The sequence below is a fragment of the Zingiber officinale genome, chromosome 1A (genome assembly GCF_018446385.1).
Source record: "Zingiber officinale cultivar Zhangliang chromosome 1A, Zo_v1.1, whole genome shotgun sequence".
In the NCBI taxonomy this organism is placed as follows: Eukaryota; Viridiplantae; Streptophyta; class Magnoliopsida; order Zingiberales; family Zingiberaceae; genus Zingiber; species Zingiber officinale.
Genome location: NC_055987.1, coordinates 163073889 through 163095614, shown reverse-complemented (window position 1 = coordinate 163095614; position 21726 = coordinate 163073889). Strand labels below are relative to the sequence as shown.

The 21726-nt window shown below is 39.8% G+C and overlaps 1 protein-coding gene across 1 annotated transcript; it reads right to left on the bottom strand.

Moving 5' to 3' along the window:
- Positions 1-4229: 4229 nt before the first annotated feature.
- Positions 4230-5951, bottom strand: LOC122038242 (isoprenyl transferase-like). Its single transcript, XM_042597889.1, has 3 exons — positions 5437-5951; positions 5291-5358; positions 4230-4940 (listed from the first exon to the last, which is right to left on the bottom strand). The coding sequence occupies exons 1-3, from the start codon at positions 5881-5883 to the stop codon at positions 4493-4495; spliced, it is 963 nt and encodes a 320-aa protein (XP_042453823.1). The 5' UTR covers positions 5884-5951; the 3' UTR covers positions 4230-4492.
- Positions 5952-21726: the final 15775 nt, after the last annotated feature.

Genomic DNA, 21726 nt, shown 5'->3' with positions numbered 1-21726 from the left:
TAAGAAATATCAGGTCGAGTTAAGGTTAAGTAGATGAGACTGCCTACCAATTTTTGATACATAGTTGTATCTTCTAAGCTTTTTCCTTCATGTGCACACATTCTGAAATTTGATTCCATAGGTGTTGAGATTGGTTTGCAGTCGAGCATTCTGAACCTTTTCAACAAGTCTTTGGAATACTTTTGTTGACAAAGGAATATTCCTTTTTGTGTGCGGTCAATCTCTAAACCAAGAAAATGCTTGAGTTGTCCAAGTTCTTTCATTTGAAATCGGACTGATAAATTCTCTTTTGTCTGAAGAATTTCTGATCCATCATCACCGGTGATGACTAAGTCATCAACATATACAAGCACGATAGCTAGTTTTCCTTCATTTGATTTGACAAATAGGCTAGAATCTGCAGATGTTACTAAATAACCACTCTGATTTAGAAATTCAGCAATCTTACCATACCATGCCCTAGGTGCTTGTTTCAATTCATAGAGCGCTTTTCGCAGTTTACACACATATTCAGGATGATGTTGGTTCTGAAAACCTATTGGTTGGATCATATGAATTTCTCGATCCAATTCTCCATGAAGAAAAACATTTTTCACATCCATTTGCCACAGATTCCAATCTTTGTTGGTTGCAAGTGCAAGTAGAACTCGTACAGTTGTAAGTTTCGCCACCGGACTAAACGCTTCATCATAGTCTAGTCCGTACTGTTGAGAGAAGCCACGAGCTACCAATCATGCCTTATACCTTTCAATTGACCCATCTGGACGACGCTTTATTTTGTAAACCCATTTGCACGAAATGGGTTTCACATCTCTTGGTTTTGGTATGAGATCCCAAGTTTGATTTTGTTGTAGTGCATCAATCTCTTGTTTCATGGCTGTCATCCACTCAGAACTTTGTGATGCTTTTTCAAACGTCTCAGGCTCTACTGCTTCTTCAACTATGTCTGCATTTGCATATTTTGGATTTGGCCTTCGTGTTCTTGTTGACCTTCGGAGTTGAGATTGTGGAGTTAATTCTTCCACTTCATTAGGCCTTTCTTCTTCATTTGGATGTTGATATATGCCGGTTTGCCAAGGACTCTGAGCCACTCTTTGCTCTGCATCATTATCATTTGGACCTCCTGATTCATCTGAACCTGATTGAAGTTGAACTATATGTTCCCTCATCTGTTGTTGTACTTTATCTTCAAGGTCTTTAGATTCTGGCAAGACCTCCTTCTCTGTGGTCCACCAAGAAGATGCTTCATCGAACACTACATTTCGTGAAGTGTAACATCTTTCGCTTGTTGGATCGCAGCATTTCCACCCCTTTCTCTGGCTATCGTATCCCACAAAGATGCATCTAATAGCTTTCTTGTCAAACTTGCTTCATAAGTGATCAGGAACAAATACATAACATACACATCCAAATACTCGAAAGTAGCTAACTGTAGGTTTTTTGTTCCATAACTTCTCAAAGGGTGAAATAAATTCTAACCTTGGTTGAGGAAGTTTATTGATGATAAAAGCTGCAGTCCTCATTGCTTCAGCCCAAAAACGTCCAGGTACATTCTTCTCATGCAGCATACTTCGACAAATTTCTGCAAGATGTCGGTTCTTTCTTTCTGCTACACCATTCTGCTGTGGTGTGTTGGCACAAGTGTATTGATGATATACTCGACTTTCTTTCAAGTATTGAGAGAACTCTCTTGAGCTATATTCTCCTCCATTGTCTGTGCGCAAGCAATATATCTTTTTTCCCAATTCTCCTTCGACTGACTGCTTGAACTCTTTGAACATTGAGAAGGTATCAGATTTTTCTTTCATAAATAAAATCCACACATACCTTGAGAAATCATCAATGAATGTCACCATATACCGCATACCACCAATTGACGACTGCTTAACAGGCCCGAATACATCAGAGTGAACTAACTCCAATGGTTCCTTTGCTTTGAAGTTTGACTCCTGATATGGTAATTGGTGTGCTTTACCATACTGACATTCTGCACATATTGTGTCTGTTCGTATGTCTAGTTGAGGAAGTCCCTTGAGCATCGACTTCTGCATCATCATGTTTAATTTGGAATAGCTAACATGACCTAGCCGCATGTGCCATATAACTGCTGTCTCACTTTTTCTTGTCTTGTCTATATATGCAGACTCTGCTGACATCACGTAGAGCGACTCTAATCGTTGACCCTCCATTGTTGGTGTTTCTGAAATTTTGAGGTTTCGATATACCTTTACATTTTCAGGACCAAATAGAACATAATGACCTGAAGATGTTAATTGGGCCACAGACAGTAAATTCTTCTTCATTCCTGGGACATGATAGACATCTTGAAGAGGCACTTGGTTAGAATTATATCGAGGCGTAATTACCGTCTTACCAACATGTGCTATTGGTAACCTTGAGTTGTCGGCTGTAACCACCATACGAGCTCCTTTGTATTGAGATAAGTTTTGCAATTTTTCTTTATCACTTGTCATATGATTTGAGCAGCCTGAATCCACGATTCAATCATTTTTGTAGTCAATCTGTTCTGGCGTTGTTGTGAGAGCCAAGTCTTTTTCCTCCGTAGCCATCAAAGCTTCAGCATCCCAATCATCTTCGCTATTCTCTTTAGAATTGGAAGTAGCAGTGTTGCTTTGAACGAACCTTTTCTTGGACCAACAATCTTTTTCTATGTGGCCCACCTTCCCACAATTGTAGCACTCGCCAGAAAATTTTTTACGATCACCATAATTCTTCGAGGCCCCCCCTGGACGAGAGCCTCCATTCCCATGATAGCTTTTTCCTTTGTCGCCATCCTTTTTAGATCCACCAGTGTGCCGTTTGAAGTTGCCTTTATTTTTGTTGGTGTAGAGCGCTTCTTCTTCATCTTTTAGTGAGAGTCCTCCCATTTGCTTAGCCATAGCTTCTTGACCTGCAAGTAAATTTTCAAATTCAAGAAGCGATGGCTGTGTTGGCCATCCTTGTATAGCAGCAATAAATCCTTGATATTCTGACCTCAAACCATCAATAATTATTCTTTTTATCCTTGCTTCCCCAATAGGAGCTGATGGATCTAGCTCTGAAATTTCGCGACTTATCAACTTCACCTTGTGGAAGTATTGGGCAATCGTCTTGTCACATTGCGCTATTGACAATAGCTCGTTCTCCAGAAGTTGCAATCTTGTATCATTCTTCTTTGAAAAAAGTGTAGCAAAGATATCCCACACTTCCTTTGATGTTTTGGCATCTCGGATGTGCTCCAACATTTCTTCTTCAATTGTGATCTTTAAGGCAAACATTGCTTTACCTGCCTTAATCTTCCATTTTCGCAAAATGTCATTCGCGTCTTCTGCCGGCTGCGTAGCTTCACTACCACCAACAACCTCCCAAAGATCTTGACCTTGTAGGTAAGACTCCATGCATGTTGCCCACGTGTTGTAGTTTTTGTTGTTGAGCTTCTTGATACCTCCTACTACTTGAAGGTCCCCCATCACGTCGAAAAGCTTTGATTATACCAAACAAGTTTGATTAAAAAACTTGTAAAGCATAAAACTCCTCACAATCTAAGATAGCTCCACCAAGAATAATCCCTGATTAACCTGGCTCTGATACCAATTGTTGAAAATTGGACCAACAAACAAGTAAATAAATTACTTGTCTTACACTAACAATAACAACACTACAACACCTTTTTTGTGGATCACTCACAATTCTAAGACAAAGAAGAAAAACAAAAAACTTTGACTCACAAATTGATAGTTGATTGATGAATAAAACTAAATACAAGGTAGAGTATTTATAGTACTCTTCATACAATCTGGACCGTTCAATTAAATTAAATCCTAGCCATTGAAATTCTAATTCTTATCCATGAAATGAGAAAAACACTCTTGACCACACATTTAATTTTATCTTTTACCAAGTCGTCATCTTTATCTATTAGAAAAATAAATAATTAAATAGTAAATCTTATCTATAACTCTTATCTTTTATTGGATAAGTTTTATCCTTTATTTGGATTGGAGTTGATATTTAACACGCCCTCCCATTGATGATGTCCTCTGGAATTTGCAATACTGTGTGCAAGTTCAGGATGACTGTGCAAGTAATTAAGGCTATAGCAAGCACTCTAGTTCTTGAGCTTTCTACAATGATAATAAATCATATAAAAATGAGTTATTTGAAGCAAATCACAGTTCTAGAATATTTTTCTATATTTATAGAGCCATTTATGTGTCAAGACACTGCAATAAGGTTAATTTCTTATTTGCTATATAGCATGCTGCAGGATAGTCCCAAAAGGATATCCTGTTAGTAGAATTCCACTAATAATTATTCAAGTAGATATTACAACTTTTCTGCTAATCTATTTACACTAAAGTTGCTCAACCTGATCGATTTTATAGAGAGGCTGATACAACTCCTTCTGTTGTAAGGGCCTAAGGGGCAAGAGTATCTAGATTGACTTAGAGTTTGTATAAGAGGCAACGCCACCATCATCTTAGGACTTTTGTTATATACGTTGGCCGAAGCGCCTCTGCCTACTTTGGTAACAGGTCAATGCCTCGATATAGTCCGCCTCCGCGAAGTCAGGCCAACGTGTATCTGTGAAGAAAAGCTCACTGTATGCAGATTGCCACAGCAAGAAGTTACTGAGCCGCAGCTCACCGCTTGTTCGGATAAGTAGGTCTGGATAAGGAAGCTCAACAATGCGGTTTGTCTCGAGCTCTTGAGCAACAAGTGACTCTGTGATGTCTGCAGGCTCAATCAAACCATGTTTCACCTTCTCTGCAATGCTTTTGCATGCTTGTGTTATGTCCCTTCGCCCACTGTAACTGATTGCCACAATGAAATCAAGCTTTGTGTTGTTCTTAGTCGCCTCTGTTACTTCTTTGATTAGCTTCTGTAGAGATTCTGGGAGTTCTGTAGAGTCGCCAATTAAGCATATCCGAATTCCTACCCTGTTAAAGAATAATGAAACTCAAATTTTGGTCATCCTATAAAGCAACACTTCCTTTGTTGATTTAAGCAATAGCACTTGCTTTGGGAGGATAGATCAACACAATAGTTGTAAAAATTGTATAACAAATTTGACTTGTTTTATGATTAGTGCATGCGATGCTCGGCGAAGTGATGTTTCATGGAAATTTTCTTTCTTTATTGCTACTATTTATGAAGTCCCAGGGACGTTCACAGGTGCAACTAATCTACAGTAGAAACTTTGTCATCGTGACCAGTTAAGGAATAAATTTAAAAAAAAAATCGAATGAAAAATTTATATATGAACCTAAAAGAGCATATAAATCTTCACCTCATAAAATCTTCAATGCCCTCCTTCAGCACTCTCTCGAACAGCATCAACAGGAAATCGACCTCCACCTGTTCGACGAAATGCGAGAACCGCAGTTTAGCCAAGAACCATTAAGAGATAGACAGCGAAGCCACGAAAGGTCGGACCTTGGGGCGGTTCCAGTTCTCGGCAGAGAAGGCGAAGACGGTGAGCGTTCGAATCCCCCACTTATAGGAGAGCTCCAGGATTTTCTTGAGGACTTGGTAGCCAGCCTCGTGCCCCGCCGACGTCGGCATCCCCCTTGCTCGGGCCCACCTCGAGTTTCCGTCCATTATGATGGCCACGTGGCCGGGAAGCAACTCCCGCTTCAGGGGGGACGGAAGCGAAGGAGCTGCTTCTTGCTCCGCCTCGTCTACGAGCGTTGTCGCAGACGAGCCGGCCGGAAGCGCGGCGACGGGGGAAAGGGAGGAGGTCAGAGAAGGAGAGGGGCGAGGGCGGTAGGAAAAGGAAGCGGACGAGTCGTTTGGTATCAATCCTCTACGAGGAGAACTGGAGAGGATTGTTTGGTGATGGTTGAAAGGGGAAGCGAGGTGAACAGAAGAATAAGATAGCATTTTAATTTCGCGCTCGTCGCCTCTCTTTGGATGCTTCAAATGTTACGTAGGAACTATGGCTTGCTCTACAGCCTCTCCCTTTCTCTGTATTTATACCTTCAATTTTCTGTTTTCTTCTAAATTTTCCCAAAACCCGTAAAATTATATAGTTCACAATTATTGTACTAGGAGTTTAATATCGAGAAGCTTGTAGAAAATCCTTTTTATCTTTTTTGAAACGAAAGTTAAATTCAGACGCTTATTAATTACCAACCATACAATTTTTTTCTGGTTCAGCATATAATTCATTTTTTGGGGCCAGAATCTCATTGGAAATAAATAGTCGTAGACAGATTTTTTTTTTTTAAATCTTTACGGTATTATATGCATATTGATCTAATCACATTATGAAACCGATAATTTGACGATTTAGAATTATCAATTCGATAATTTAAAATCATCAGTTCAATAATTTTTGATAGATCGATCATTAATATTATCTAAAATTATTACAATTATAATTCGAAACTATCGATTCACAGCTTGATTCATAGTTCATCATGATTCAAAATTATTATATTAAAAATTTAAAATTTAAAATTTATTAAAAGAATGACTTGCACTTATTTAAGTTGTTACATATCGTCTTAGGCTCCGTTTGGTATGCATGATAGGATAGAATTATATTTTCAAAAAGTTTTTAATCAAGTATTTGGTACAGTTGATTAGATGTAGGATTATGGATGATTAAGGGTAGGATTCATAATATCTTGATCTCAAGAGGAATTATTTATCCTACTTTTAATCATATTCTAATCAACCCAATCCTATCTTATTATGCATACCAAACAGAGCTTTAGGGTATAGTGATGTTACTCACTTCCATTTCTCATTCTTATTGTATTCGTTCCTTCAGTATTAAAATCTTCAACTTCGTTATTAAAATGTTGCATTCCTTGAATTTTTTTCTTGACTTTAGTCAAATCGTCGATTAATGTTTGAGTTTCCAATGAGTCAGGAGATAAAGTCAATCGTCGTTCATCTAATATGTAATATGTTGTCGTCATCATTGAACGTCTATTCCACAACAACAGTTGACACTAGACAAGTGAAAATTTCTTTGGCGGTCACGGAAAGGATAGAAAAGCTTCGAGTCTTTTGTGACCACCACTTTAGATATTGAAATTTTCGCTATTTGTTTCAGTAAAATCAAAAGAAGTCATAAAATAATTCTCAAATTCCTGTGTGGAACTTGAGGATATTCATAGACGTTTCATCTATTCTTTTAATAAAAGGTTTGTATTTGTAAGTTTTAAATTACTACTAATAGTTGATTGTATTTTACAAATATTAGGTTGTATTCCATATTTTATATAATATTGATTATAAATATCATATGAATAAATTCTAATATTATATATAATATTAATTGGATAAAAAAATCTTTAATTAGAATTAAAGTATCATAATACAAAGTGAACCTTTCTAGTAGAACTTCTAATTTAAATCTAGAATCTAATATAATTAAATAAATTCTAGGAATAATATAAAAATATTTTTACCATTTAGTTTTCATAGATAATATGCAAGAAGATAAAGATTCATTATTAATATGTTTATTTAAAACTAATACTATATTAAAAAAAAATCTAAAATTAAATGAGCAGTGTCATAATAAACATCAGCAAGTTGTTTGATTGTATCATTAAATACTTTTAATTTTTCACAAATATTACTATAAATATTTCATTGTTATGAAAATAAATATATATTAGTATTAATATTTTATGAAAAAAATAAACATAATAATTTTTTATATTGAAATAAATCTTGTAATAATTAATACGTTGAATTCCAACATGTTGGTCTATCACATAAAAATTTTTTAGGTTTCATTCCATTAGTTTTACAAAACTTACCCATTGTTTCATTATAGATGGATACGACCATAAATAAGAAATTACAATTCTAATTAAATTAATGTGATTTTTTTTTTAAATTTTTAATCCATCTTGAACACATAAATTTAAAACATGGTATACACAACGAATATAAAAAAATAATAAACCTCCAATAACAGGTTAACAAACAAATTTTATTTCTTCTATACAAGTAGTATTGAAACTAGCATTATCTAATGATATTGAAAATATTTTATGAGTTAATCTATATTTTTCTAAAATTAAACATAATAATTGTGTGATGTTATGAGCAGTATATGATTTATTAAAAATTCTATAAGCTAACAATCTTTTTTGGAGGTTCTAGGAGTTATTGATCCAATAGCGGATCACACTGATATATGAATGTGTTTGCTAATTATCACTCTAAATATCAAAACATAAAAAAACTTTATTATTTAATTTATTAAATTCATCAATTAAACTTTTTTCCTTGTTTTACTAATATTTGAACTGTATGAGTAATTATAGTCCTAGGAACATGTTTATCATATGGATTAAGAGATTCTTTACAAAAATCATCAAATATATATTTAGATCCAAAACTAAAATGAAGATGTTATGTTAAAATAAATTTAGCTAATAATTCTCTTTATTTATTATCATAATATAAAAAAAAAATCAGAATCAGTATTACTACTACTTGAAAAAAATTAGATAATTGTGTTTGAGAACAGTTGAGACCATATTTCGTCGAATGCTTCGTTTCTATGTATCATTTCAACAACCCATAGCCGTTGTTAGTTTGGAATTTGCAGAAAGCATTGTAGTGCTTATATTTTGTACGCAACTCTCTCGACGGAAGAGTGATCTATCAAAATGTTTAGTGAAAATAGAAGATTTTAGAGGCGAAATTTCCCAAACCTTAGAAGCAATTGTATCAATACTTTCTTGTACTTCGAGTGTCAGAATAGGAAGGTGCTCAGTCTCATCATCAATGGATTGAATATTGGTGTCCTCGTGCGGATTCACTATTTCCTTTTCCTTCTAAGATTGAGATAATGAACCTCTATGGTCTCACCTTCCATTGTAGTTGAAAATTGAAAACAAAAGTATGTAGAAATGGAGCCTTGAAGTCAAAAATGTGTAGAGAATGTGAAATTGAAAATGAGAGTAGAGAATATTGTTGGTGTAATTTCCAGTAGGTCAAGGTTGACCTAGTTGACCAAGCGTAAACCTTGGTCATGGTTTCGATGTTTGACAATACAGAATGACATGTAGACATGGACAATGCAGGTGCAGTTGTCCATGCGGAGAGATACTGATCAAGGTCTGATCAGGTTGAATGAAGAAGAGTCAAGTAGGTCAAGGTTGACCGGATACTTGACTGGGAAGTCCTAACTGGGATGTTAGGCAGAGTGAAAATCCTAGTGAGTGAAGCTAGGTGAAAGTGAAAGTCCTGGTGAGTGAAGCCAGGCAGTGGGAAAGTCCTGGTGAGTGAAGCCAGGCAGTTGGAAAATTCCCGGTGAGTGAAGCCAGACAGTTGGAAAAGTCCTGGTGAGTGAAGCCAGGCAGTTCGGAAAGTCCTGGTGAGTGAAGCCAGGCAGTTGGGAAATCCTGGTGAGTGAAGCCAGGTGAAAATCCTAGTGAGTGAAGCTAGGTGGAAGTCCTGGTGAGTGAAGCCAGGCAGTTTGGAAAGTCCTGGTGAGTGAAGCCAGGCAGTTGGGAAATCCTGGTGAGTGAAGCCAGGTGAAAATCCTAGTGAGTGAAGCTAGGTGGAAGTCCTGGTGAGTGAAGCCAGGCAGTCGGAAAGTCCTAGTGAGTGAAGCTAGGCAGTTGGGAAGTCCTGCTGAGTGAAGCTAGGCAGTTGGGAAGTCCTGCTGAGTGAAGCTAGGCAGTTGGGAAGTCCTGGTGAGTGAAGCCAGGTAGTTGGGAAGTCCTGGTGAGTGAAGCCAGGCAAGGGAAAGTCCTAGTGAGTGAAGCTAGGCAGTTGAGAAATCCTGGTGAGTGAAGCCGGGCAAGGGAAAAATCCAGATGGATCAAGGGTGATCGGACATCTGGTGTTGGAAAGACCAAGTGGGTCAAAGGGATTGATCGGACACTTGTTGGGGAGTCTTAGCAGGTCAAGGGAGTGACCGGATGCTAAGCATGATGTACCAACAGGTCAAGGTTAACCGGATGTTGGTTTGGAAGGTTTGGGACTTGGTTTGGGTAAAAACCAAGCTCTGGATCGATCAGTGGATCGATCCAATAATACACTGGGTATCTGGATCGGTCTGGTGACCGATCAGTAACCAAACAGTAGCCTACTGAGTGTTATCTGATCGGTCTACAGTCCGATCAGGAAACAATGATCAGAAGGCAAGAAGTTCGGGAGAAAAGGAAGGGACATGCATGCTGATCGGTCCCTGGACCGATCAGAGGAAGCTCTGATCGGTCCCAGGACCGATCAGGGTCTTCCTGGACCGATCAGGACATAGCCTGATCGGTCCAGGCTTAGTCTAATTGGTCCCCAAGACCGATCAGGGACAGTGTGGACCGATCAGGTTGGAGCCTGATCGGTCCAGGACTAGCCGTTGTGAGTAACAACGACTAGATCTCGGTCTTCTGTGTCTTCTTCTGCCTTCACAGGTTTGCAAGTTCAGCTATATAAAGAGTCGAGCGACTCTACAGGGCCTTCTTCTTGCTTCTGCCAGTTCTTCCTGGTTCCTTCTGCGAGCTTTGCTGAGCTCTCACTGCCGAAGCTTCGGGTGAGCTTCCTGCTGGTTTTCTAGCTGAGCTTGGATCCGAGAAGTTGCTGCTTCATCAGGATTCCAGTTGACAACGAGAAGGCAAGCAAAGGGTTTTACATTTCGATTGTTCTTGTTTGCTTTCTCTACTGTTGTACTCCTTATTGCTGTTGCAAAGTTATTGTGGCGAGGTTTCTCCACCCAGAAGGAGTTCATATTAGCCGGTTTTCCGGAGTCTCATCCACCGACGGATTGATAGGCTTCGTCCACCTTACGGACACGCCGAGGAGTAGGAGTTTCATCTCCGAACCTCGTTACATCGACGAGTTTGAGGTTTGCTATTCTCCGTTGTCGTTTCTATTGTTTATTTCCGCTGCGCTAACCTTGATTTGTAGAAAGAAACGAACGATTTGGGGTCGGCTATTCACACCCCCCCCCCTCTCTAGCCGCGACCGTCGATCCTAACAAGTGGTATCAGAGCGAGGTCGCTCTTCATTGGATTAACACCCGAGGGAGCACAAGCTAGAGATGAATCAACTCGGAGAAGACATCACCATTCCACCTTTCTATGACCGCGACGACTTCGCTTATTGGAAGGTAAGAATGAGGTATTTTCTTATGACTAACCTTGAAAATTGGAGTTGTGTTCAATTAGGTTTCAAGCCTCCAATGGATAAGGAAGGAAAACCACTCGAGAAGAAGAAGTGGACAAGGGAACAAATCCACCATTCCACAATCAACGATGAGGTAATGAAAGTATTTGAATTCTCATTACCTAATGACATTCTATGTAAGATAGGTGGATACAACAATGCCAAGGAGTTGTGGAACAACTTGGCTAAGTTCCATGAGGGGAACTCCACTTCAAGCCATGAAGAGGAGTCAAGTGAGCCAAGGAGTTCACATCATGGAGAGATGAATTTAGAAGTTGAGGGCTACTCAACATCTAAAGAAGAAGAGGAGGAGAGTTCCTCTTCAAGTTCGGAGCAAGGAGAAGAAGCTTCTACCTCCGGAAGGGATGAAAGAGAGAGCTTACATCCCACCTCAACCCTAGGTAACTCAAGCAATTTAAGTTCTAGTAAATTGCATATATTATGCTTTGAGTGTAGGGAATTTGGATATTACAAGAGTAAATGTCCAAAGAGGGTTAGGAAGACTCCACCGGCGCCAAAGATCAAGGAAGCCGGAGTCCCGATACGCAAGAGCAAGGAGCACGTGGTGTGCTTCCAATGCAAGCGAAGGGGACATTATCGGAGCCAATGTCCGAGGGGGAGACAACCTCACAAGGACAAGAAGACGAGCACATCGATAGGGGGAGCTAAGGCAAACCCTAAGGTAATCTCTAAGGCACATTATTGCAATAATAATAAGACACATGCTAGTAGCCTTATTGCTATTGTTAATAATGGTAAGCATGATAACATTAGAAATCGATACACATGCTTAGGTGCTAAACATGTTAGCCTAGGTAAGGACAACACTAGAAATGTCAATCCTAGGATTAATTCATCTAAGGTTAGGGAGAACCTAGGTATAAATCCTAAATCAACTAGACACATGCCTAGGAATACCTCAAAGAAAAAGGATAAATTAAAGCTTGAGGTATTAGAGAAAGAAAATCTAGTCTTGAGGTCAAGACTTGACTCTCTAGAAAAGGCTCTTAAGGATTTGACTCTAGGGTCTAGGGGTCAAAAACCCAAGTCCAAGGACATGAAAGGTTTGTGTCACAAACCTAAGTCCCAAGTGGTCAAGCCCGCTTATCATAATGTTCCATTCGATTATGGAACAAGACCTAGGGCTAGAAAGACCATCACCAAGGTCACAAGGGGAGTCACCCCTAGAGTTGATCTTGTTGAGTCCCAAATGACCAAGGCTTTAAAGCCTAGGAGGGTCATTAGGAGGGTTGCTAGGGAAGTCATCCCTAGTGAATATTTAGTGAACCCAATGAGCTCCAATAGGTATTGGGTTCCTAAGAGCATGATTCCATCATGTTAGATGGTTTAGGGTGTGCCAACCTTACTTGAATAGGTAGGTAACCTAATCATGGCAAAAGGTGGCACTTTAGGAATTTTCAAGGTGTAATCAAGCCTTGAAAATGAAATGGAAAGTTATTCCTAAGGTGATTAGGATGTGCCAATCATATTTGAGGAGTTTTCTAGAGTCAATTTAATTGGCACATAGTGATCTAAAAATCTTTGGTATATGATGCTAGGTCTATTACACTTAGGAATATAGAATTTATGGTAAAATGATCAAAATTATCAAAAATGAAAACTAAAGCTAGAATTAGGTATTTTCTATACCTTTATATGTTATTTGCCATATATTGTGTGCCATATGCCATGTCATGACATCATATCTAATTTACTATCATTTGAAATGTCATGATGATGCTTAGGTTAGTTAAAGGTCATGCCTTATTTAAGTTTCATACTTTATGACATGACATCATGACATTGGCACATGTTCCATTTATGATACTATTTTATGCCATGTCATCATCTCTTGCATTTATAATCAATGAAATTGATTTAAGGACTAAAACACAATTTGATATGGAGATCAAATTGTTGTTTAGAAAATGCATGAGAACCTAGTTAAGATGACCTAAACCATATCTCACATCAAAATTGACTTGGATGTGTTTGATACACCTTAGATGTGTGTGAGATATTAGGATCATGAGTTATGATCAAGGTGCATAGTTCTTGTACCTAGATGAGCCTAATTCGAAATTGGGGGATCATAGGGAAAGCTTGTGTACAAGTCATGTACATTTAGCCCTAAGATTGTGGTCCCAAATTAAAGGGTTTAAAATCATTTTAAAATTGATTTGAAAAACCTTGATGAAGCTTTTCTAGTGATAGCTCTCATCATTGAGCAAAGTGATACAAAGATGAGTTAACTTTGAGCTATTTCAAAGACTTTTGAACTTTGTATCAAGATTGAAAAATGGAAGATATTTTCATAGAAAACTATTTTTCCTTGATAGTATATGTTATGAGGAATGTATCATCAAAGTTTTATAATTTCTGGAATTTTCTGGAATTTTGTAGGGGTTTCTGAATTTCGGAAGGAAATTCAGTTTATATCAAAGGTTGTGGACCGATCAGAAGGGAGTCTGATCGGTCCAGGCAGTTGTGGATCGGTCACTGTGACCGATCCAGGGAAGACCTGATCGGTCTGGTGACCGATCAGGGCGTGCCAGTTTCGACTGTGTTGTCTGAAATTTCTGAAATTTCAGCAATGAAGTTGGTGTTTTGGATTTCTAAAGGGTTGAAACACTCCAAGACATTGTTGGTGCAATGGTCAAGGGGGAGTTGACCTTTAGGGGGAGTTTTACCTATTAGTCAAGGGGAGTTGACTTTTAGGGGGAGTTTTTACTCCTAAAGACTTGAGTGATATGGGATTATCACTAAGTTAATTGTTGACCTTAGTATCAAGGGGGAAATTAAGGGTTTCAATGAAAGGTATGAGATTTTCATTAGGAAGAAACTCTTGACCTTGATTCACTCCTTTTGATGTGTGTCAAAAAGGGGAAGAATGTCTAGAGAATGTTCAAGGAAGAACATTGGAGTTAGTGGGAGAGTTTGTTGATCACGACGAGTGAAGTTGTGAACAACGATAACTTACTCTTCAGGGGGAGAGTTTGTTGATGTGTGCCAATAGGGGGAGAATGAATGGTTTAAGTTAGGCCTTCATTATCTAAGAAGGAGGTTGCCTTCTTAGAAGGAGAATGTAAGGTTGTAACTTATGTTTCATTACCTAGTGGCATGAAGAAAGTTGAGGCTATTGGATTAGCCTAACTTAAAGGTATTGTCAAACATCAAAAAGGGGGAGATTGTTGGTGTAATTTCCAGTAGGTCAAGGTTGACCTAGTTGACCAAGCGTAAACCTTGGTCATGGTTTCGATGTTTGACAATACAGAAAGACATGTAGACATGGACAATGCAGGTGCAGTTATCCATGCGGAGATATACTGATCAAGGTCTGATCAGGTTGAATGAAGAAGAGTTAAGTAGGTCAAGGTTGACCGGATACTTGACTGGGAAGTCCTAACTGGGATGTTAGGCAGAGTGAAAATCCTAGTGAGTGAAGCTAGGTGAAAGTGAAAGTCCTGGTGAGTGAAGCCAGGCAGTTGGAAAGTCCTGGTGAGTGAAGCCAGGCAGTTTGGAAAGTCCTGGTGAGTGAAGCCAGGCAGTTGGGAAATCCTGGTGAGTGAAGCCAGGTGAAAATCCTAGTGAGTGAAGCTAGGTGGAAGTCCTGGTGAGTGAAGCCAGACAGTTCGGAAAGTCCTAGTGAGTGAAGCTAGGCAGTTGGGAAATCCTGGTGAGTGAAGCCAGGTGAAAATCCTAGTGAGTGAAGCTAGGTGGAAGTCCTGGTGAGTGAAGCCAGGCAGTCGGAAAGTTCTAGTGAGTGAAGCTAGGCAGTTGGGAAGTCCTGGTGAGTGAAGCCAGGCAGTTGGGAAGTCCTGGTGAGTGAAGCCAGGCAAGGGAAAGTCCTAGTGAGTGAAGCTAGGTAGTTGAGAAGTCCTGGTGAGTGAAGCCGGGCAAGGGAAAAATCCAGATGGATCAAGAGTGATCGGACATCTGGTGTTGGAAAGACCAAGTGGGTCAAAGGGATTGACCGGACACTTGTTGGGGAGTTTTAGCAGGTCAAGGGAGTGACCGGATGCTAAGCATGATGTACCAACAGGTCAAGGTTGACCGGATGTTGGTTTGGAAGGTTTGAGACTTGGTTTGGGCAAAAACCAAGCTCTGGATCGATCAGTGGATCGATCCAGTGATACACTGGGTATCTGGATCGATCTGGTGACCGATCAGTAACCAAACAGTAGCCTACTGAGTGTTATCCGATCGGTCTACAGTCCGATCAGGAAACAACTATCAGAAGGCAAGAAGTTCGGGAAAAAAGGAAGGCACATGCATGCTGATCGGTCCCTGGACCGATCAGAGGAAGCTCTGATCGGTCCCAGGACCGATCAGGGTCTTCCTGGACTGATCAGGACATAGCCTGATCGGTCCAGGCTTAGCCTGATCGGTCCCCAAGACCGATCAGGGACAGTGTGGACTGATCAGGTTGGAGCCTGATCGGTCCAGGACTAGCCGTTGTGAGTAACAACGGCTAGATCTCGGTCTTCTGTGTCTTCTTCTGCCTTCACAGGTTTGTAGGTTCAGCTATATAAAGAGTCGAGCGACTCTACAGGGCCTTCTTCTTGCTTCTGCCAGTTCTTCCTGGTTCCTTCTGCGAGCTTTGCTGAGCTCTCACTGCCGAAGCTTCGGGTGAGCTTCCTGCTGGTTTTCTAGCTGAGCTTGTATCCGAGAAGTTGCTGCTTCATCAGAATTCCAGTCGACAACGAGAAGGCATACAAAGGGTTTTACATTTCGATTGTTCTTGTTTGCTTTCTCTACTGTTGTACTCCTTATTGCTGTTGCAAAGTTATTGTGGCGAGGTTTCTCCACCCAGAAGGAGTTCATATTAGCCGGTTTTCCGGGGTCTCATCCACCGACGGATTGATAGGCTTCGTCCACCTTACGGACACGCCGAGAAGTAGGAGTTTCATCTCCGAACCTCGTTACATCGACGAGTTTGAGGTTTGCTATTCTCCGTTGTCGTTTCTATTGTTTATTTCCGCTGCGCTAACCTTGATTTGTAGAAAGAAACGAACGATTTGGGGTCGGCTATTCACACCCCCCCTCTCTAGCCGCGACCGTCGATCCTAACAAATATTTGTGTTAAAATGATGAAATGAACTCTATATTTGTAAAGTTTGGATAGTAACAAACACTAAATCATAGTCATTAATAAAAATAGATCAAACCTTTGAAATAAATACCCAAAAAAGCATCTCTGCCCCCACCCCACACCCCCCTCAGCAGCTAGGAACCACATGTTGTCGGTTAACCGGTGGTTCCAACGGTTGTAAAACATAAAAAAAAAAAAAAATGAAATCGACGGGTTGAACAGGCAGTTAATCGACGGTTAACTGGTGGTCCGTCAATTTTGGGGGCCTGGAACCGAAACTTGTAGCATCGTAAAGTCGCTAAGATGGGGGGAGGGGTGGGGGGGAGGGGGTGAATAGCAATTGTCGAAAATCTCGAATTAAAATGAGTTATGCAGCGAAATAAGGAATTCAGAGAAAGAGAACCCAAGCGCTGACACAAGTAGTTTTTACTTGGTTCGAAGCCTTTGACGACTCCTATTCCAAGGTCTGCACTCATCGAGTGCTTTCATTGGGCAATCCACTAATAGTTCAGATGATTATAAAATTTAAGTACAAGAACTATAAGAAAATGTTACCATCAACGGAGAAAATAAATAGATCTTAATCGTCAGTTGTCGAAGGAGCTTTATAGCATCGTAGGAGCTTTTCTTGAGCACCGCGTAGGAATAAAAGTTGTAGTAGATGATGTTTTGAAGCTACTAGTCGAAGGCCCTTATATAGGCCCATTCTAGGCGCCTGGAACCCCTCCAAGCCCCTGGACAGTTACTGGCATCACGATCTCTTGTCAAAACTTCATCCACAAAGTTTATCCACTTTCGAGCGCCCGAACCCTCGCAAGGCGCCTGGATCGTTGACGTGGGTTCGGTCAGTCGACGCGCTCTAACTCAGCTTCGGGATAATTTTTTTGGTACGGGGGCCTGGACTAGCTTTGGGCACCTAGACTGCCTGGGTGCCTGCGGTCCACCCGGGTGAGGCTAGTCCGAGCGCCCAGACCAGCTCCGAGAGCCCAAACTCCGGGCGCCCGGACTTCCTTTTTTCATCCTTTGAATTTTTGTAAAAAGGAGTTAGTTCCGACAAATAACAATATATTTATCCTACAAAATAAAGCTAGCACAACATTAATAAAATAGGAGTAGTAATTAGATCCTGTCTCCTTGAGACCAGGATCTAGTTAAGGTCTCAACTTAGGTTTCCCAAATCGACCTAAGTTGGACTGACGCCTACAGTTCTCTCAACTGGGAATGCATCTTCACTAGATCTCTTATCCAGTTGCTTATCTCTTACTTAACAACTACAGTCGCTTGACTTGCCTTTGAGCCACTAGGTCTTCCCACCAATTATCCCCAACTGGACTTCGGCCAATTGTCAGGTCCCGCAGAACCAACCGGACTCTCCGCTAGATATCGAGCCCCATAGACCTATCTAGACTTCCCGCTAGTTATAGAGACCTAACTAGATTTTAGCCCAGTGTTGAGTCCTTCAGACCCATCAACTACTACACACTTTGTAAAGCAATTATATCACAAAACACTCTAACTTTGATTTACTTGTTATTCATCAAAATCTGAGTTAGATCATTAGTGTAAATTACACCAATAATCTCCTCTTTTTGATACAATAACAACTTGGATTAAAGTTTAAAAAAATAATATTGAAAGACAATATTAAAAATGCAAATAAATGATCTAAGTTAGTTTTGTATTTGTTTTACGTGGTCAAATTTGTTTGTGGTTTTTCTACATTAACCCTTACCCTCCCCCTTTGGCATTCATAAAAAAAAAAACTAAGATAAAGGAAATACAAGCAAAAAGATGTAATGCCAGTAATATAGAAAATAGTTTAAAGTAAATACTTTATATATCAGACTTAAGGAGAGATTTTGAATAGAAGTTCAATCAAATAATTTTTAAACGTATTTTATAAGTAAATTTTTTGACAAAATTGTTCTAGTGGTAGCGCTAACACAAGTAGTTTGTTACTTGGTTCGAAGCCATCAACGACTCCTACTCCAAGGTCCACATTCGTCGAGTGCTTTCGTTGGAAAATCCACTAATAGTTCAGATGATTATAAAATTTAAGTACAAAAACTATAAAAAAAATATTACTGAACACCTGGAACCCCTCTAGGCACCTGGACCGTTACTGACATGGTGATCTCTCGTCGAAACTTCATCCACGAAGTTTATCCACTTCTGGGTTCCTGGACCCCCTCCGGGCGCTTGGACCATTGATGTGGGATCGGCCAGTCAATGCGCTCCAACTCAGCTTCGGTATAATTTTTCTGGTTCGGGCGCTTGGACCAGCTTCGGGCACCCGGACCGCCCGGGTGAGGCTAGTTTGGGCACCCGAACCAACTCTAAGCCCTAGACTCTAGACGCTCGGACTCCTTTTTTTAGCCTTTGAATTTCTACAAAAAGGAGTTAGTTCAGGTAAATAACAATATATTTATCCTCCAAAACAGAGTTAGCACAACATTAATAAAATAGGAGTAGTAATTAGATCATGTCTCCCCGAGACCAGAATCTAGTCAAGGTCTCAACTTAGGTTTCCCAAATGAACCTAAGTTGGACTGACGCCTACAATTCCCTCAACTGGGAACATGTTCTCACTGGATCTCTCCTCTAGTTGTATATCTCTTACTTACCAACTACTGTCGCTTGACTTGATTTTGACCCATCAGGTCTTCCCGCTAGTTGTCAGATCTCGCAGACTCAACTGGACTTCAGTCTGTTGTCAGGTCCCACGGACCCAACTGGACTTTCCACTAGAAATTGGGCCCCGCGGACCTATTTAAACTTTTCATTAGCTATCGAGTCCTATAGAGCTAGCTGGATTTCAGCCTGGTGTCAGGTCTTTCAGACCCGTCAACTCCTGTATACTTGGTAAAGAAATTATATCACAAAACACTCTAACTTTAATCCACTTGTTATTCATCAAACCCTGAGTTAGATTATTAGTACAAATTGCACCAATAGAATCGACCTAACATCCTGTCGAACTTGTTCTAATTCGACTCGACAGCCTGGATCAACGTGCAATCAGCCCGGTGACTCAGGTCAAGGGGCAACTAGCTTGTTGACCCGATTACGAGCTTGGGGTCAGGTCTATTGTAACGACCCGGCCCTCTTGGCCCATTTGGCGGTCCATTTGGCGACCTCTCATGTCGTCGACCGTCGGCCCTTATGTCTCGGCCCATTTGGCGACCTCTAATGTCGTCGACCGACGACCCTTGGCCGTGCCGTTACTCACTAGGACTTTCCACCCCTGGTCAGTGGATTTTTGCCTCCCCCAGGATTCGCCTTTTTATTGTAACGATCCGGCCCTCTTGGCCCATTTGGCGGCCCATTTGGCGACCCTCGGGTCGTCGACCGTCGGCCCTTATGTCGTCGGCCCATTTGGCGACCTCTCATGTCGTCGACCGACGACCCTTAGCCATGTCGTTACTCACTAGGACTTTCCACCCCTGGTCAGTGGATTTTTGCCTCCCCCAGGATTCGAACTCTAAACCTCTAGGCTTAAGTATTAGTGTTTATGAATCCTGGTAACCAAGTGAGATCATCTCACTTGGTTACCAGGATTCATAAACTCTAATACTTAAGCCTGGAGGTCTAGAGTTCGAATCCTGGGGGAGGCAAAAATCCACTGTCAGGGGTGGAAAGTCCTAGTGAGTAACGACATGGCTAAGGGTCGTCGGCCGACGACATGAGAGGTCGCCAAATGAGCCTACGACATAAGGGTCGACGGTCGACGACATGAGAGGTCGCCAAATGGGCCGTCAAATGGGCCAAGAGGGCCGGGTCGTTACATCTATATACATGAACCTTCTTTTATTAAGTATTGATATAAGTGAATAGGACAAGTGAAAATATAAATTGAAAGATAACATAAGTGAATTAGGAATCAATAGTAGTGGAAATAGACCTCGACCATCATTCAGAACAGACGGTTCGACAATTCAAAACTATCTGTTCGATAGTTCATGGGAGTCAACTCTTTACCTTAACTGTCCATGATAGTTACGATTCACGGTTCAGAACAATCGGTTTATAATTCATGCACGGTTCATCACAGTTCATCACTGTTCAAGATTCTTATACTAAAATTTAAAATTATAACTTCATATAAAAAAACTTGTACACTTATTTAAGTTATGTATCTCTTAGGATGTATGGGAATCAAAATCTACATAATCTTCTTATTTTTTTATTCTTTTACGACGTTGTTATCCACTTTCATTTTCTAATTTATTTGTTCATTCAATATGATTTTTAGTTCCCATAGTATTTGTTCATTCAATAACAAATTTATAAAGAAAACTATTAATTAGATATTAATAAACTAATTAACATAGGATGATAATAATTATAGTTTGGATGGTTAAGTTGTTTGGATAAAAATTGGTTTGAACTTATGATTTTGGCTTGTGACTCATGTCAACCGGTAATTCGTCCGTTGACCCGATTATCTTGTGGTCAGGTCTAAGTGGAAAGATGATGATAGGCCTGAATTAAATAAATAATTATAATTAATTAAGAAGTGGTCGGGCCGAAGTGGAAAGATGATGATAGGCCTGAATTAAATAAATAATTATGATCAATTAAGAAAGTTTAGCAACTAAATGAGGTGCGCATGCTTTATCATTTTTAATTATATACTTCTTTAACTGATGTTCTATTATATTATTATCTATATTTAAATATATTTTATTAATTGAGTTTTTTTTAATCTTTCTCTCCCTCTTTCTCAATTAATATATTTATTTATCATATTACGTCCTGGGGGCATGATATCGTGGTAGGATATTTAGGTTGTCACCCAGACATCCACGGTTCGATCCCCAGCTATAGCATATTTGCAGGAATTTTTCTCCAAATGGAGAGCACAATCAAAGGATATTGAGCGTTTCAATAAGACTAACTGGGATTATTATTATTTTTTATTTATCATATTAGATTATAGGATATTATTGGTATGTTACGTACATATTCATATTATTTTATATATATCTTTTAAAGTTTTTTTAATAAGATCAATCCCAATTTAATCTTTAATATTTTCATTTATTAATATGTTCATCCAATGTCTACCCATCCACTTTTATTTTTACAGCTCTCATAATCTCCTATTCATATGTTTGATGTTCATTAATCATATTTGTAATAGTCTTATTAATTTTATTCATAAATATTATTTATAAATAATTCATAATTCATATTTACAAAAATTAATAAAATCACCTATATATATCAGATTCATCGTCGACCCTGCGCTGCGACATCGTTCCTCGCTACAACTCGCCGCGACGCAGTCCTTCGTCGTGGGCCTCTCACATTGCTTAGGGTTTCACCTCCGACCGCTTGTCGTCTCTCTAGCATCGCTTAAGGTTTCGTCGCCGACCCTACGCCACGACGTTGTTCCTCGCCACAACTCGCCGCGATGCCGTCCCTCACTGATGGGTTGAAACTTTGTTGCCTACCTCGTGTATGTTCTTCTCAAACCTTCTGCTCCT